The 14,307-nt window shown below is 38.0% G+C and overlaps 2 protein-coding genes and 1 non-coding gene across 4 annotated transcripts; 2 read left to right on the forward strand and 1 right to left on the reverse strand.

Annotated features, from left to right (window-relative positions):
* The first annotated feature begins 679 nt into the window (after positions 1 to 679).
* On the forward strand, positions 680 to 10,557 carry LOC141633532 (uncharacterized). Of its 2 annotated transcripts, none has more exons than XM_074445987.1 (11): positions 680 to 1,350; positions 2,534 to 2,674; positions 2,756 to 2,944; positions 3,529 to 3,628; positions 3,725 to 3,755; positions 4,372 to 4,414; positions 4,769 to 4,921; positions 5,220 to 7,119; positions 7,230 to 8,574; positions 9,108 to 9,191; positions 9,874 to 10,557. In XM_074445987.1, exons 2-11 carry the CDS (start codon positions 2,616 to 2,618, stop codon positions 9,936 to 9,938), a joined length of 3,969 nt encoding a protein of 1,322 aa, XP_074302088.1. In that variant the 5' UTR covers positions 680 to 1,350; positions 2,534 to 2,615; the 3' UTR covers positions 9,939 to 10,557. The 2 variants fall into 2 exon arrangements, with proteins under 2 accessions (XP_074302088.1, XP_074302089.1); XM_074445988.1 differs by having other exon boundaries at positions 2,543 to 2,674.
* TRNAK-CUU (transfer RNA lysine (anticodon CUU)) lies at positions 10,484 to 10,556 on the reverse strand. Its single transcript has one exon. It is a non-coding gene; the product is annotated as a tRNA-Lys (tRNA).
* A 1,836-nt stretch (positions 10,558 to 12,393) lies between the features above and the next one.
* On the forward strand, positions 12,394 to 14,041 carry LOC141631197 (berberine bridge enzyme-like 8). The gene has a single exon (XM_074443898.1). The coding sequence runs from the start codon at positions 12,394 to 12,396 to the stop codon at positions 13,963 to 13,965; it is 1,572 nt and encodes a 523-aa protein (XP_074299999.1). The 3' UTR covers positions 13,966 to 14,041.
* Positions 14,042 to 14,307: the final 266 nt, after the last annotated feature.

The following is a 14,307-nucleotide window of genomic DNA, read 5'->3' on the forward strand; positions in this document are numbered from 1 at the left end:
TCATTTCCCGTTTGAGTTGTATTTGATATATCCCAATATTATATTTTGTCTCAATAGTTTTCTACTTTTGACATATAACATTCCGCAAACTTTGATAATGCTAAACCCGAATAAAGACGAGCTTAATTCAAGTAAAACCGATTCAACCTGAATAAAAAAAGTCATAAAGAGTAAAAACCTACATTGTCCGATCCAACCATAATACTTTGAATTTGTTTAAATATTATACAATAACAATAAATAATATTAATATCAATACAATTGGTTCACATTGAACCCAACAATAGTCCAACACGACTCTTAGTTAATCGGACACTAACCAGACCCTACATAAACCCATCTCAATCCGAAAAAAGATAAACCGAGTAACCTAATTAACTAAAACAAACTTAAACTGAACAACAAGAAACTAAATTTAAACATCAATTCTTATTTAAAACCGTCTTAACTTAAGTGGGTTCTCACAATGAATTATATACTGTAACAAAGGTGGAATTGTGGAAATAAAAGGAGTTTATGAGACGTCTTTTAAGTTAAAACGGTTTTAATAAGCAAAGACCTACTCAAAACTAAAACTTATCCCTAAACAAAAATCAATTTACAACCGAACCAAATAACCCATTTGCGTTTCATCCCACCTAGAAAGAGTACTTCAACAGTAACCCATTTCAGGAATAATATATTCACCAACATTTGCTTTAAGCTCAAGAATTTTGAACTCAAAACCGGGGTTTCCTTGTAAATTGTCTGTTAAAATCTCTCTAGTTTTGCTTACTGTCTGTCTAATCACTATTCAGAATTAACATTACGTCATTTTCATAGTCAAACACATTTCAATTTTAAACACCCTTTTTTTTATTCTTTCTGTTAAAACTTAAATACTGTGTTTAAGTTATGTAGCTTTGTTATCAGCGAAAGCGGTAATCGAAACCCTTTACTTTGTCGAGTTATATGTATATCTCTGTATTTCTTCAAAAATTGCATTTTTTTTTGAGAGAGAAAATAGAGTGACTTGTCAGATAAGTGTGGGGGGGATCACTTTGAGAAAGAAGTAAAGCAAAACCCATATAATCAAATCCCTCAATCTTGTATTTTTTATACATTTTTTGATTTTTTTTTGTTTATAATTTCACCAAATTTGTAAAACCCAGAAAAAATAATTCTGAAAGTTGCAATCTTTTTTTATGTTTTGATGCAATTAAACAAGGATATATATAGATTAATTTAGCTTAGGAAGTGAAAATAGATACTTGAAATTTGTTTTTAGGGAAATGTTGGTTCAAATTTTGAACTGAATTTGGGGATGATCTAAGTGGGTTGATTGAAGATCTTAGCTTTTTGAAGTTTTGGGTAAGTTTTTTAATTTTCCAAGATCCATTTTTGATTAGGGTTGTTTAATTTTGCTACTTGGGTTGTTTTTAATTTCGATTGAGTTAGTGCATTGTTTAAAGTTTGATACTGTTTGAATCCGATCCATGGCATTTTAAAATTTACCTTATGAATGTATGGGAATTGGTTAGGGAACAGCCTATTTGTGTTGCTAACGCAAGGGTAAGGTTGCGTACATTCGACCCCCCCTACCTTGCAATTTGCGGGAATTGGGATCTGTTGGGTTGTTGATTGTGTGGTTAGATTCTGTGGTTTACTGCTGATTGAAGATTAGTTGATTGATTGCCACTTTAGTTACTAGCTCCCTTGTTTTGAATTAGATTTCTGAGTACTTGTACTTGTTTAGCTAAAGTTGAATTCTTACTTTGGAGGGTACATTGCGTTCTGGATGTTTCTGTTTCAGTTTAGTTAATGTGGTTGGAAATTGAGGGTTTATTGCCTCGAGGGTTCGCATATGGCCGGGTAAGTAAGGAGTGTTGGTTGTACGCAGCCTTACCCTGCTCTTTTTCGACATAGAGAGGTTGAATTCCGGGCTTTGTTATTGATTAGTCACCATTAGCTGATTGCCCTCACATTACGTTATTGCGTACGTGAACTTGGAAATAAGGTTTCAATCGTGTTTGGTGCCCCCGCTGTTTGCTAGCTTCGTTTGGTCAAAACTCTGGCTAAATTCTGGAGTTCAATACTAGTATTGCATAAGCTGATTGATTGCCTCGTCAGTAACTTATACCTAGCTTTAGACTGAGTTTTCGATGCATGTACTTGTAACTTGTAAGTAAAGCTTAAATCTTGTCTAATATATTGTGTGCTGCTGCGCTATTCGACTTTACAAAACAGTTTCTGGTTGGTGCTCATTTGGAAATCAGCACCATTAAATAGAACTACTTACGAGACTGTCACACACTCTGAGAGCCTTACGTACTCATGATTTAGCCAAAATGTTACTCTACACTAGTTATGAGTTATGACTGTCTCAAAGCGTGCGATGGTCTCGTACAAGAGCCAACGAACATTAAAAGGGTGAAGTAAAAATCATTCCTTTTCTGACAGTGTATTTTCATATGGATAGTTTTAACCAAATTTCCATTTAGGTGTGGAGTTTTTCTATATTGAGTTCCTTGTATCTTATTTGTTCTACTGTTAGTAAATACAGGACAAAAGGCTAAGGAAAAAGAGTTAGGAAAGGGCAGTATTAGGTCGAGTGTTACCTTGATAAAAAGAGGAAAATGCAATCTGATGAGCCTTTAGATTACGCTGTTTTCCAATTGTCTCCTAGACGTTCACGGTAAGGATTCTATTTTTGGTTTCTTCTGATACTTTCGGAACTAGATGATTTGCTAGCTTATAGTCCTTATTTGGTCGCCAGATGCGAGCTATTTGTTTCTTACGATGGCACTATGGAGAAGCTTGCATCAGGACTGGTAAAGCCCTTTGTTACTCACTTAAAGGTGGCAGAGGAGCAAGTTGCCGTGGGCGGGAAGTCAATTAGGCTTGATCTTGATGTTGAGAGATATAAAAATGCAGAAACATGGTTCAAAAAGGGCACTCTTGAGAGGTTGTGTTCTCTGCTTTTTTTATCCAATTCCGAATTTAGTGTTGGAATATTTCTACTTTGGTGCCAGGAGGTTGATCTAGTTTCACTATGATCCTCTTAAATTTTACTAGTGCTACTTTGCTGACCTAAGCGATAACATAATTAAAATTCATTCGAACAATGTCATTTCATAGCATTATGAAATGCACATATTAAACATTAAATAAGATAACACGGTAATTTTCATTATAAATATATATTTTAAAAAATTTACTTTATATGCATAAAAACGCTTGTGATCTGGGTTAAATTTTGGTTTTATACGTAAGGTAACCAAAGTAGCAGTCAATCAATGTAATCATCAACGCAATTTCTTTACTAACCAATTCAGAAAAAGCTTCTGTGTGTTAAAGGGCGAGATTTTAAACATTCGACCCCCCTTACTCAAAGGGCACCAAGTGAAAATCGTGAGACCTCTGGACACCAAAGTAAAACTAGGCTTAATGTTTAGGACTGTGAAATGAATTTTATCGTTGTAATTGTTCTGCTCTTGCTAGTAAGGTTGTTGAGAAGAGTTTTCTTGGTTCATTGTTAACTATGTTCAGGTTTGTCCGGTTTGTTAGTACACCAGAAGTATTGGAAATGGTTAATACATATGATGCAGAAATGTCCCAGTTGGAAGCAGCTCGAAAAATTTATTCTCAGGTTTTAGTTACCACTACTCTCCATGTTATTGGGCTTGCCTTGTGTAATTCTCGTAGAATTTTTAGTTGGCTGAAATAACGAATCTTATTGTTTCAGGGATCGTCTGATCACGAATCCGGTACATCAGGTATCTCTTGTTTTTCTGTTTACATTTTCAGCATTTATAGTAACTTGTTACATGCTCTAATGAACAAAGCAAACCCATTGTACGATTACTTGTTATCAAAATCTAAATTTGTTTACTAATTTCATTGTATTATGACTTCCAAGGCTTTTGGCTCGCAATTTGTATCATGGGTGTTAACATTTAGGCTTGCAGGGATGAAATTGTCGGATAAGTTTTAGAGGTTGGATCTATCTATCAGGATTTTATTGAATTTGCAACCATATTGCACAAAATCGTAAACCTTGGCTCGTAACTCATCAAACTTGATCCCCCATATCCCGTTAGATTTTTCATCCTATGATCTCTAAGGGTGTGAAATACTATGGTATCGCATCTTCTTTATGACTTGGTAGAAATGGTTTTTTTTGGTCTGAAATCTATTTAAGTTCAAGATATCTTTATATAATTGTTGGTGGCATAAACTCAGATAGGGTAAAAGTATCCAACAGTTGACTATTTAATGAAAAATTCATGATTTTTTAACTCTCTAAATCGATATATCCAAGTTGGTAATGATTCGCTATTCTTCTGAAAGTCCGAGATCTTAAACACTGAATTATTCTTTTTTCTTCTCCAGGCGGAGTTGGCATTGGAGCGACTATAGCATCTGATGCAACAAAGTAAACCATTTCAACTTGCTCTGTTATTCACTTATTCTTCTATGTTTTTACTTGCAGTCAGTTTGATTGTGAAAACTCCTATTTTTCGCTTTGACTAATTGACTTTGGTAGGACGACATTATGAAGATTACTTGAGTTTACAACTTAATAGGATCGGCATTAGCTGTTGTGGTTGCCTTTATTTTTCTTTTCTTCACATACTCTCTCCATATAAGTCAATAAGGCTCGGTGTTTGAAATTCTCCTTAAAAAGGTCAAATGGGAATTATCGATTGATAGTCAGGGAGTAATAGTCATCTAATTGTCTGTATGATCCGTGAGGTTATGCTCTATTAACTTTGTTTTACTCATGTAGGAAGGAGCTTTTGAAAGCCATTGATACAAGGCTCTCTGCAGTAAAACAAGACTTAACGACAGCGTGTAGTCGTGCATCTACTGCTGGATTTAATCCTAAAACCGTCTCTGAGCTTCAATTATTTGCAGACCACTTTGGTGCTCAACGCCTCAGGTATTACTATGTTTATTCACCGGCATATCTGGAGCCTCATTATTTGACATGTAGGAGTGCAATGAATATAGTAGTTGTTCACCTTTTCTAATTAGTCGGAATACTAACCTGTAGAAGTTAACCAAGATAAGTACTTTATTTTAAGCAGTGTATTAATTAATTAATTAATTAATCCATGCATTACCAAACTAATGTACTTCTGCATGCCTTTTATAGTTCACACGTGTCGTTAATCCCCCCTAATTAAGTCCGAGTTTCCCATTATTTATATGTTTAATAAACCCTCATTTTCATGCAGCGAAGCTTGCAGTAAATTCATCAACCTCACACAGCAAAGATCTGACCTCTTTAACTACAACACAACAACATCAAAATGGGTATCCTCGTCCGACAGTGTCCTTCGTGCCTCTACTGGCTCGGATATGTCTCTAGACGACCCTTCCGATGACCAACCTGGGCCTGCCAGGTGTACCACCACCAAACTTACTCTCCCACCACGACGCTTTTCTAGGGAGCCGAGCCCCGCCCCGACTGATGAGTTGGATGAGACAAAAAATATTAAGGACAAAGACTTTGACAAAGACAAAGCCATGGGGTCCACCACGACTGAGTCAACATCAACATCAAGTGGTAAGCCTCAACTCACAAGACGGCTAAGTGTCCAGGAAAGAATAAGTCTTTTTGAAAATAAGGCACAGAATTCTCCCTCTACTGCTACAACCCCCACATCAACTGGTGGAAAACCTGAGTTTCGACGACTACCCTCGGACGTCAACTCATCCGCTGACAAGGCCGTCTTAAGGCGATGGAGTGGGGCCAGCGACATGAGCATTGATGTCAGTGGAGAGAGAAAGGAGCCTGACAGCAATGCCAACACTCCTACACCTTCATGTGCTTCATCGTCGTTCCCTGTTTTCTCTTTGAAGTCTAAGGACCCGACCGATCCAAAGTCAGAGGAAGGGATCAAGGATTCTAAGGAATCTGTGTTGCCAGAACCAAATTCGAAGAGTCCATCTTTCGCTGGGAGGTCATTGGAGAAGGATCAATCTAGTAGCGGTGGGGTCCGGTCTAGGGCTGTCGAGGTTGGTTCCCCTATTCAGAGTACAACAGAGGAAAATCTTGAAGGTTTTTCAACTGAAAGAGGTCAACCACGAGGAGAGATTGCAGATAATTCTGAAAAATCTACAGCCAAAGTTGAGGGCAAGTTTGTTGATATTCAAGGTGTAGCCAACTATGATGCGTTAAGGGATCAGGAAAGTTCTAGATTACATTTCAGTGGAGGTCAGAGGGGAACAATTGAAGGTGATCTGGATTCAGAAACTTCTGAAGTTCACGTGCAACTAGCGCCTGCTCAATCTAAGTGGCAATCATTAGAAGAAGTCGGGAAAGACGGAGTGAAGGATTTTGAATCATCACAAAATCAATCTGAAAGTCATTCAATGCAAATCGAAAATTTTGGTTTGCTTGGAGGGAAGTCTCAGGGATATGGTTCTGCTTTTGATCAAGTGACGAGGCGTGGGGCCCGAAAAGAGAGTGCTTTGTCTGGAAAAAGTATGATCAAGAGCATGGATGCATTTTCTTCGACATCTTCAGTTCCCATTGATCAAGTCCCAAGGTTGAGGCAGCCAAAAGGGAACCAGGGAGTGAACGATGAGCTGAAAATGAAGGCAAATGAGCTCGAGAAGCTCTTTGCGGAGCATAAACTTCGTGCTCCTGCCCCTGGTGACCAGCCAAATTCTGCTCGGAGAATCAGGCCTGCTGACATGGCAAAGGAGGTCAGTGAACCTGTCAACAGAAAGCAAGAAACAGGTACAATGCTCGAGGTAAAGTCTGGCAAAGGTTCTAATGAGATGGACAAGCTTAGTTCTACTCCATCGTCAAAACCTTGTGTTAATCATGATTATGATGTAACGCCAAAGCACAATATCTATGACCTTTGTTTTTCGGATGATTCTAGAGGAAAACTGTACCAAAAATATATGCAGAAGAGGAATGCCAAATTAAAAGAAGACTGGGGTTCAAGCAGACCCGAGAAGGAAGCTCAGATGAAGGCCATGCATGATAGCCTTGAGAAAAGTAGAGCTGAAATGAAGGTCAAGCTGGCAGGTTCTACTGAGAGGAGTAATTCCGCAATAACTCGGCAAAGGGCCGAGAAAATGAGGTCATTAAATCTCCAATCCGCGATGAAGAGAGCCCAGGTAGCTATATTGAATGCTTAAACTCAATTGTCAAAATGATGTGTAGAATGTTATCTCATAACTCATTGCTGTATTAATTTTTTTTACCATGTTCTTCATTTCCCATGTAGACTACAGACCCGTCAATGAGCGATGAGGACGAAGTTCAGGCTGAATTTCTTGGAAAGAAGCTCACGGAAACGTATTTGGGGGATTCCTCTTCTAAAAGTGCACCAGGCAAAAGGGTTCAACCAAACAAAAATACATCATCACCTACAACTCGTAATCCCGCTGGAACTGCTCCTCGGTCTTCTGGTAAAGCTTCTAATTCTACTACTGGTAGACGGAGATTGCCTTATGACAATCCTCTTACACAATCAGTTCCTAATTTCTCCGATTTGAGAAAGGAAAACACGAGGCCGTCACCTGGCGGAAGCAAAGTAGTCCGTCCTCAAGGAAGAAACCATGCTCGTAAAAAGAGCATTATTGAAGACTCATCGTTGATAAATGAAGATAAGCCAAGACGGCTTCAGTTGAAAAAAACTACCGTAACCACCAGGGAATTGAATGATTCTCGTAATTCTGATGATGTTGATGATGCTCAGTTCATGGCTTCCAAGTATCTTAGAGAGGAGAATGAGGATTATGAAAAAATATCTAATGACCTGGAGTCAACGACTCTCCCGGGAAAGGGTAATGGCATCGAACAGATTCCTAGTTCCGGCATGGGTATATCTAAAGCGTTGGTGACGGAAGAGGCTGTAAGAAATGGACATAGTTTTGATGATACAAGTTGTGGGACAGAAGAGATGATGATTGCAGCCAACGATGAGGAGCATGACCATGAAACTACGTTAGTAAGAAAATCCATTTACGTTGACAATAGCAAAGAGAGATTGAGCGTCGAATCTGACAACAATGCTCTTCAATTTGTTTCTCAAGCGGGATCAGTTTTGGCTGCAGAATCACCTGCTCCAATGCATTCTCTTTTTCAATCCATGGGATCCACATTGGACTCCCCTGGGGAAAGCCCTGGATCTTGGAATTTACGTCTACAAAACCCGTATGCATTTTCACATGATATTTCGGACATTGATGCATTGGAGTCACCAACTGAGAGCCCTGCATCTTGGAACTTTCGCACTCTTTCTCAGTCAGAAGCTGAGACTGCTAGAATGAGAAAGAAATGGGGAGCTGCTCAGAAACCTATTGGCGGTATTGATTCATCGCACAGCCCATCACGCAAGGATGTGACCAAAAGTTTAAAACGATTCCTTAAATTTGGTCGGAGAAATCGGGCATCTGAGAATTTGGCCGATTGGATTTCTGCAACTACATCTGAAGGAGATGATAGTGAAGATGGAAGAGATATTGCTAATCGTTCCTCAGAAGACTTGGGAAAGTCGAGAATGGGATTCTCACAAAGCCATAATTCGGATGAAGGGTTCAATGGACCTGACTTGTTTAATGAACAAGGTGACGTGATTTTCTCTTTTTGCATCCTTTGGTAAACTTTTGCTGTGTTATAGCAGATATGTCCGTCTTCTTCTGCTTGCTGTGAGTTATATGCTGGTTTTGTTTCAGTTAGTTGATATCTTAAGAGGTGCAACATAGTTTAGCCTGTGTTGATGACAATGATTTGGATGAATGATTAAATATGATGACGTTACCCTGGTGAGTGGTGACTCAAAGGCCCCACAAATGGTGTGGCGTAAGGGGCTCATTATACGCAGTCTTACCCCTATGTTAACAACATAAAAATGTTGTTTCCAGATGATCCATTACTCGAAGTTGTGTTGAAAATCGCATTGAATACCCAGTACTGCACAATAAAAAGAAGCGCTGCAGTTTAGTTTTGTTTTATTCCATCACAATCCAGATGTTAAGAATTGAAAGTCGAAATGGCTTGCTAATTAACTCTTGGCTCATAATATTCTGCTTGTTTATCACTTTGGTAGCAAATATATGTTGACTACAAGGGCTGTTTATTAATGTATTTGTAATTGCAGTTCAAGCATTACGAAGCTCGATTCCAACACCTCCATCAAATTTTAAACTGAGGGAAGAGCATCTATCTGGAAGTTCAATGAAAGGTTTGTTACATAACATTAGTCTTCGTCTTGTTATTTGAGATTGTAAGCTTAGCTAAGACACTCATTTCTATTTCACAGTTTTAATGGGATTCAACTGTGTTCGTAACGACTCCAATTTTTTTGGGGTGCTTGTATCAATCATATTTGGCGATATGGTGTTAAATATTGGTTTCAGCTTTGATCGATAATGAGCCCCATGTTTATTCCTAATAATACTGGCTAAATATAGAAAAAAGGCCTTAGACGGTTAATGAAGTAGAAATACTGTTAGTTTCTTCGAATTTTTTTCTTAAATTGTTGGCATAAAATGGCCTTAAAATATGATATAGGTAAGCAAAACGGCTCCCTAAATTATTTGCGCTTCTTATATTGTGAAGCAATAGTACACATGGTTAAGACTGTGCGTATTTTTTGGAGGAGGAATTATGGATTGTCAAGGGTGTGAGCTTTAGGTGAAGCGATAATTAATAGACAAGGACGAGAGAAATGACTAGTCATTTCAGATGATTTCAGTTGCATATAGCATCAAGCATGTGTTGGTCTCTAATCCCGTCCCTGCTAGTTCTCTATCTTTCTGCTGCTCTTGGCGAGTTTTTGTTGTTGTCGATTCTTATATGAGATGGTCATAGTTAGATGTGATTTTATGAAGTTTAACATCATGGTTTCGGTTAAAAATTTGCAGCCTCAAAGTCATTCTTCTCACTCTCAAATTTCCGGAGCAAGGCCAATGATTCAAAGCTAAGATAAGAGTATCCAGCAAAGGCGAAACCTATACTACTCCCAATTCTTCATATTGAGAAGGTTCATGTAGATGTTTGAACACGGTTATGAAAGTGAGTACCATAGGTAAACGCAACGAAGACGTCTAGAATCATCTTGAATAAAATCAGAGGAACATAAGAATAGCCCCAGATTATAAGCCAAACCTCACGACAAGTCGACAAGATAGCTTCGTTGTTTGCCTTATATTGAGAAGGTTCATGTAGATGTTTCAAGGTATGTTGTACATTTGTGATGTTTGAACAGATGCCCATTGGCAGAAACGATACTGTGATTTTGTTAGCGCCACAGAGTTCTCTCTTGTTTGTTTTTCAGCTGTGCCTTGTAACCGCTGTACTCGAAACATCACTAAATCTATACTTGTTCAATAAAAAAAATGGTTGGTAGCTCGGAATTTACAGATTTGTTACTATTAGGTGCTTGGTCTTCTTTTGTTTCTTTCAAACAGTAAATAATTCTGATCTATGGTAAAATAGAGAATAGTGTGTTAAAAGGAGAATGGTTTAAAAAAACGCCCACCGTGGGGCTCGAACCCACGACCACAAGGTTAAGAGCCTTGCGCTCTACCAACTGAGCTAGACGGGCTTGTTGTTAATAACTGTAGAAAGGTTGTATATATCTACTTGTCCATTATTGAAGCATATTTGATTGGTTAGAGTTCAATTTATCAAGTGATATTCTAACATGTGCCCTTAGAGCACATGTTAATAAGTTAACTAGAGAAAGTTTGTTGAGAATAGTTCACTAATTATGATAAATGTGAGTTTGTACATCTATTAAAAACGACTACATTTATTAAATGACGAAATTCGCGAAACTATAAGTATATAAGAGTAGGGGTGGTAACAAGCCGAGCCGAGCCTTGCTCGGCTTGTGCTCATAAAGTAAAATTCGAGTTCGAGCCGATCTTAAACTTACCTGATCTTGAAAAAATTGTGCTCGTTATCAAGCTTGCGAGCTTTAATTTAATGCGAGTTCGAGCCAAACTCGAGCTCAACTCGAGCATATATATAATTCTTGAATTGTCGTTTTTTCTCTCTTGATATATTCAATCACAAGGCTCGAAAGTTTTATATATCATGTGTGATACACATATATAATCATGACAAAATATTTTATAAAATATGAGTAATATCTCATCTAATTACATAAGTTCGAGCCGCTCACGAGCTTTTCGAGCCGAGCCAACATTTGCTCGGCTTGACTCGTTAAGCTCTCGAGCCGAGCCCGAACAGAGCTTTGACCGAGCCGAACTCGAGTTGCTCGCGAGCTGTCTCGTCTCATTAACAGCCTTATATAAGAGTTACCTAAAATAAATAACTGGTATTCAAATAGACACAATTGTATCAGGAGATCAATAAACTTTAGAGAGACGGTCTCTCAATAAGTTATTGAGAGACCACTTTTGTTGTACCCTTTTATTGTTATTTGTGACTCAAAATGTTTCTTTTATTTGGTACTTGTTTTCATAATAATCGTACCTATTTTATCATATATTGTAACCATTTTTATTAGTACCTCATTTTATAGCATGCGTACCTATTTTATTTCTTTTTGTACCATTTTTAATTAATTTGTATTTGGCATCTCAATAAGTTTATTGAGAAATCGTTTCTCAGGAGACCTATTCAAAAGAGATCACGGTATATTGCTATATATACCATAATCAAAATAATATCAGGATTATAGAATAAGTTATATGGAGTATTATTTTACTAATATGAGGAAAAAATATGATTATGATTATGATAATATAATATGACTTATTAGTAAACATTATTTTGATATTATTCTGATTACGGCATTTCTAAAATCATAGATTCAACTTTCGAAGATATTGATATCGCTCAAACAAAGCAAAATATTTCAAAACATCCCACATACAATACAATATACAATATTCTTTAATTAGGAACAATGCATCTTCTGACCATACTACTCCCTCCGTCCCGGTCAATTGTTGTCCTTTGGTTTTGGCACAAAGACCAAGGAAGGAGAAGATGACCAATAACTAAATGACAAGTGGAACAAATTGAATGAATATGATCAAATTACCCATCAAGTTCATTCTTAAAATAGAAAGGACAACAAATGACTGAGACACCTTAAAATGGAAAAGGACAACAAATGACCGGGACAGAGGGAGTATATCACTATCGTGAGTTATTGTCTTCCCTAAATAATTTGGCACATTTCACTAATTGCAATAAAAAACTAACGCCCCAAAAGAAGGAAGTTTTATATTCTTGTACGTAAATTATTAATTATTTTACTTAATATAATTAAAAAAATTGATTTCTAGCTACGTTATTTTTCAAATATAACGTTCAAATTAATTACATAATTAAACTATATAGCATTATAAATAGACACATAAAATTCACATAATTTCATAAACCATCTTACTTTCATCCTTAAAACAATGGAGTCACAATATCTATACCTCACAACTCTACTACTCCTAATCTTCTCATTTATTTCGAATGTCGCTTCGAATCCATTGTACGTCGATGGCTTCCTACGTTGCCTTCCGTCTCATGCAAAGTCGTCAATCGACCGAGCAATCTACCATCCCAACACTCCCGCATTTTCGAAGGTTCTTCAAGCCTACATTCACAACGAAAGATTCAACAAAACAACCACCCCAAAACCGCTACTAATTATCGCGGCTCGGGACGAGACTCACGTCCAAGCCACGGTCATTTGTGCTAAGGAAAATCACATCGATATTAGGATAAGAAGTGGCGGTCATGACTACGAAGGCTTATCGTACACATCGAAGAATCCATTTTTATTGCTCGATATGTTCAATCTTCGAGCTATTGATATCGATTTGGCTAGCGAGACCGTATGGGCTCAAGCCGGTGCAATCCTCGGCGAACTTTACTATAAGATTGCCAACGTTAGTAAAAAACATGCCTTTCCTTCGGGTGTGTGTCCTTCAATTGGCTTAGGTGGTCACATTAGTGGAGGCGGATACGGAAATTTGATTAGGAAATACGGTATTTCCGCGGATCATGTCATCGATGCAAGAGTTGTGACCGCGGACGGTGACATTCTTGATAAACGAACCATGGGAGAGGACCTATTTTGGGCCATTCGAGGAGGCGGAGCTGCTAGTTTCGCGGTAGTCCTTGCATGGAAACTTAAATTAGTACGTGTTCCCGAGACTGTCACGGTTTTCAACGTTGCCAAGACCTTAGAAGAAGGCGCGACCGACGTCGTCCTCCAATGGCAAGATTTCGCCTCGAATGCTAAAAAAGACCTTTTCATTAGGATAGAACCTCACGTTGTAAACGGTACTACGGCCGGATCGAAGACGATTGGAGTTAAATTCATCGGTATGTATCTAGGTAGTGCTAAAAAGCTAACGAAATACTTGAAAAAATCATTCCCCTTGTTGGGATTGCAAGTAAAGGACGGCATCGAAATACCGTGGATCAAGTCGGTCCAATATTGGTTCGGTATACCTCTCGATGTTCCAACCGAGGCAATCTTAAGTCGGGTGCCAAGCGTCAAGTACTTCGCGAAATTCAGGTCCGATTACGTGCAAAAGCCGATCTCGAGAGCCGGGTACGAAGCGATTTGGAAGAAAATGATCGAATTGGACGTAATGTACATGCAATTCAATCCATATGGAGGAAGAATGGCCGAGATTCCGGACTACGAGCTCCCGTTCCCTCATCGAGCAGGGAATCTATTCAAGATTCAGTACAACGGAGTATGGTTCGTTGATGGACTCGCGGACCAGTTTATGAATGCGTCTCGAGAATTGTACGATACAATGGAACCTTTCGTGTCGAAACACCCGAGAGAACATTTCTTGAACTATAGGGACATCGATGTGGGCACGAACGACAAGGAGAATATCGAGTTTGCGAAATCTTACTTTAAGGATAATTTGCCACGGTTGTTGGCGACTAAGGCTCAAGTCGATCCAGACAATTTCTTCAGATATGAGCAGAGTATTCCTGTTCTTGATTCGCCTCAGTAAACATAATCATTTATGATAATATGATTCAAAATTGTAATAATGTGAGTGTTTGTTTAGCTTACATTTTGGAATGAGTAAATTGTCATTGATCTTTAACACATCGATGCATCTTGATTTTACATGGTTACGATGATGATAATAACAAGCGAAAATTGGAAAAAAAATGGATTAATATTGTATGAGACGGTCTCATTTGAGTATATGCAAACGGCTTTATCCAAGATAAACCGTCGGTTCATTAACTAAGCTAGCATCAATTGCCTTAAACCACTATAAAAATAAGAAATCATTCTAATCATAATACTCCGTCCGATTCTTTGGAATTGTCCCACTTGTTCAAAA

Source organism: Silene latifolia, chromosome Y (assembly GCF_048544455.1).
Source record: "Silene latifolia isolate original U9 population chromosome Y, ASM4854445v1, whole genome shotgun sequence".
Taxonomy (NCBI): Eukaryota; Viridiplantae; Streptophyta; class Magnoliopsida; order Caryophyllales; family Caryophyllaceae; genus Silene; species Silene latifolia.

Bases quoted from the DNA above. Each gene is read 5' to 3' on its own strand.
- LOC141631197 (XM_074443898.1), top strand. From the start codon at position 12,394: ATGGAGTCACAATATCTATACCTCACAACTCTACTACTCCTAATCTTC.
- LOC141633532 (XM_074445987.1), top strand. From the start codon at position 2,616: ATGCAATCTGATGAGCCTTTAGATTACGCTGTTTTCCAATTGTCTCCT. The intron at 3,629-3,724 runs GTTTTAGTTACC...TTATTGTTTCAG, and splicing joins CTCGAAAAATTTATTCTCAG to GGATCGTCTGATCACGAATC. The intron at 4,415-4,768 runs GTAAACCATTTC...TTACTCATGTAG, and splicing joins ATAGCATCTGATGCAACAAA to GAAGGAGCTTTTGAAAGCCA.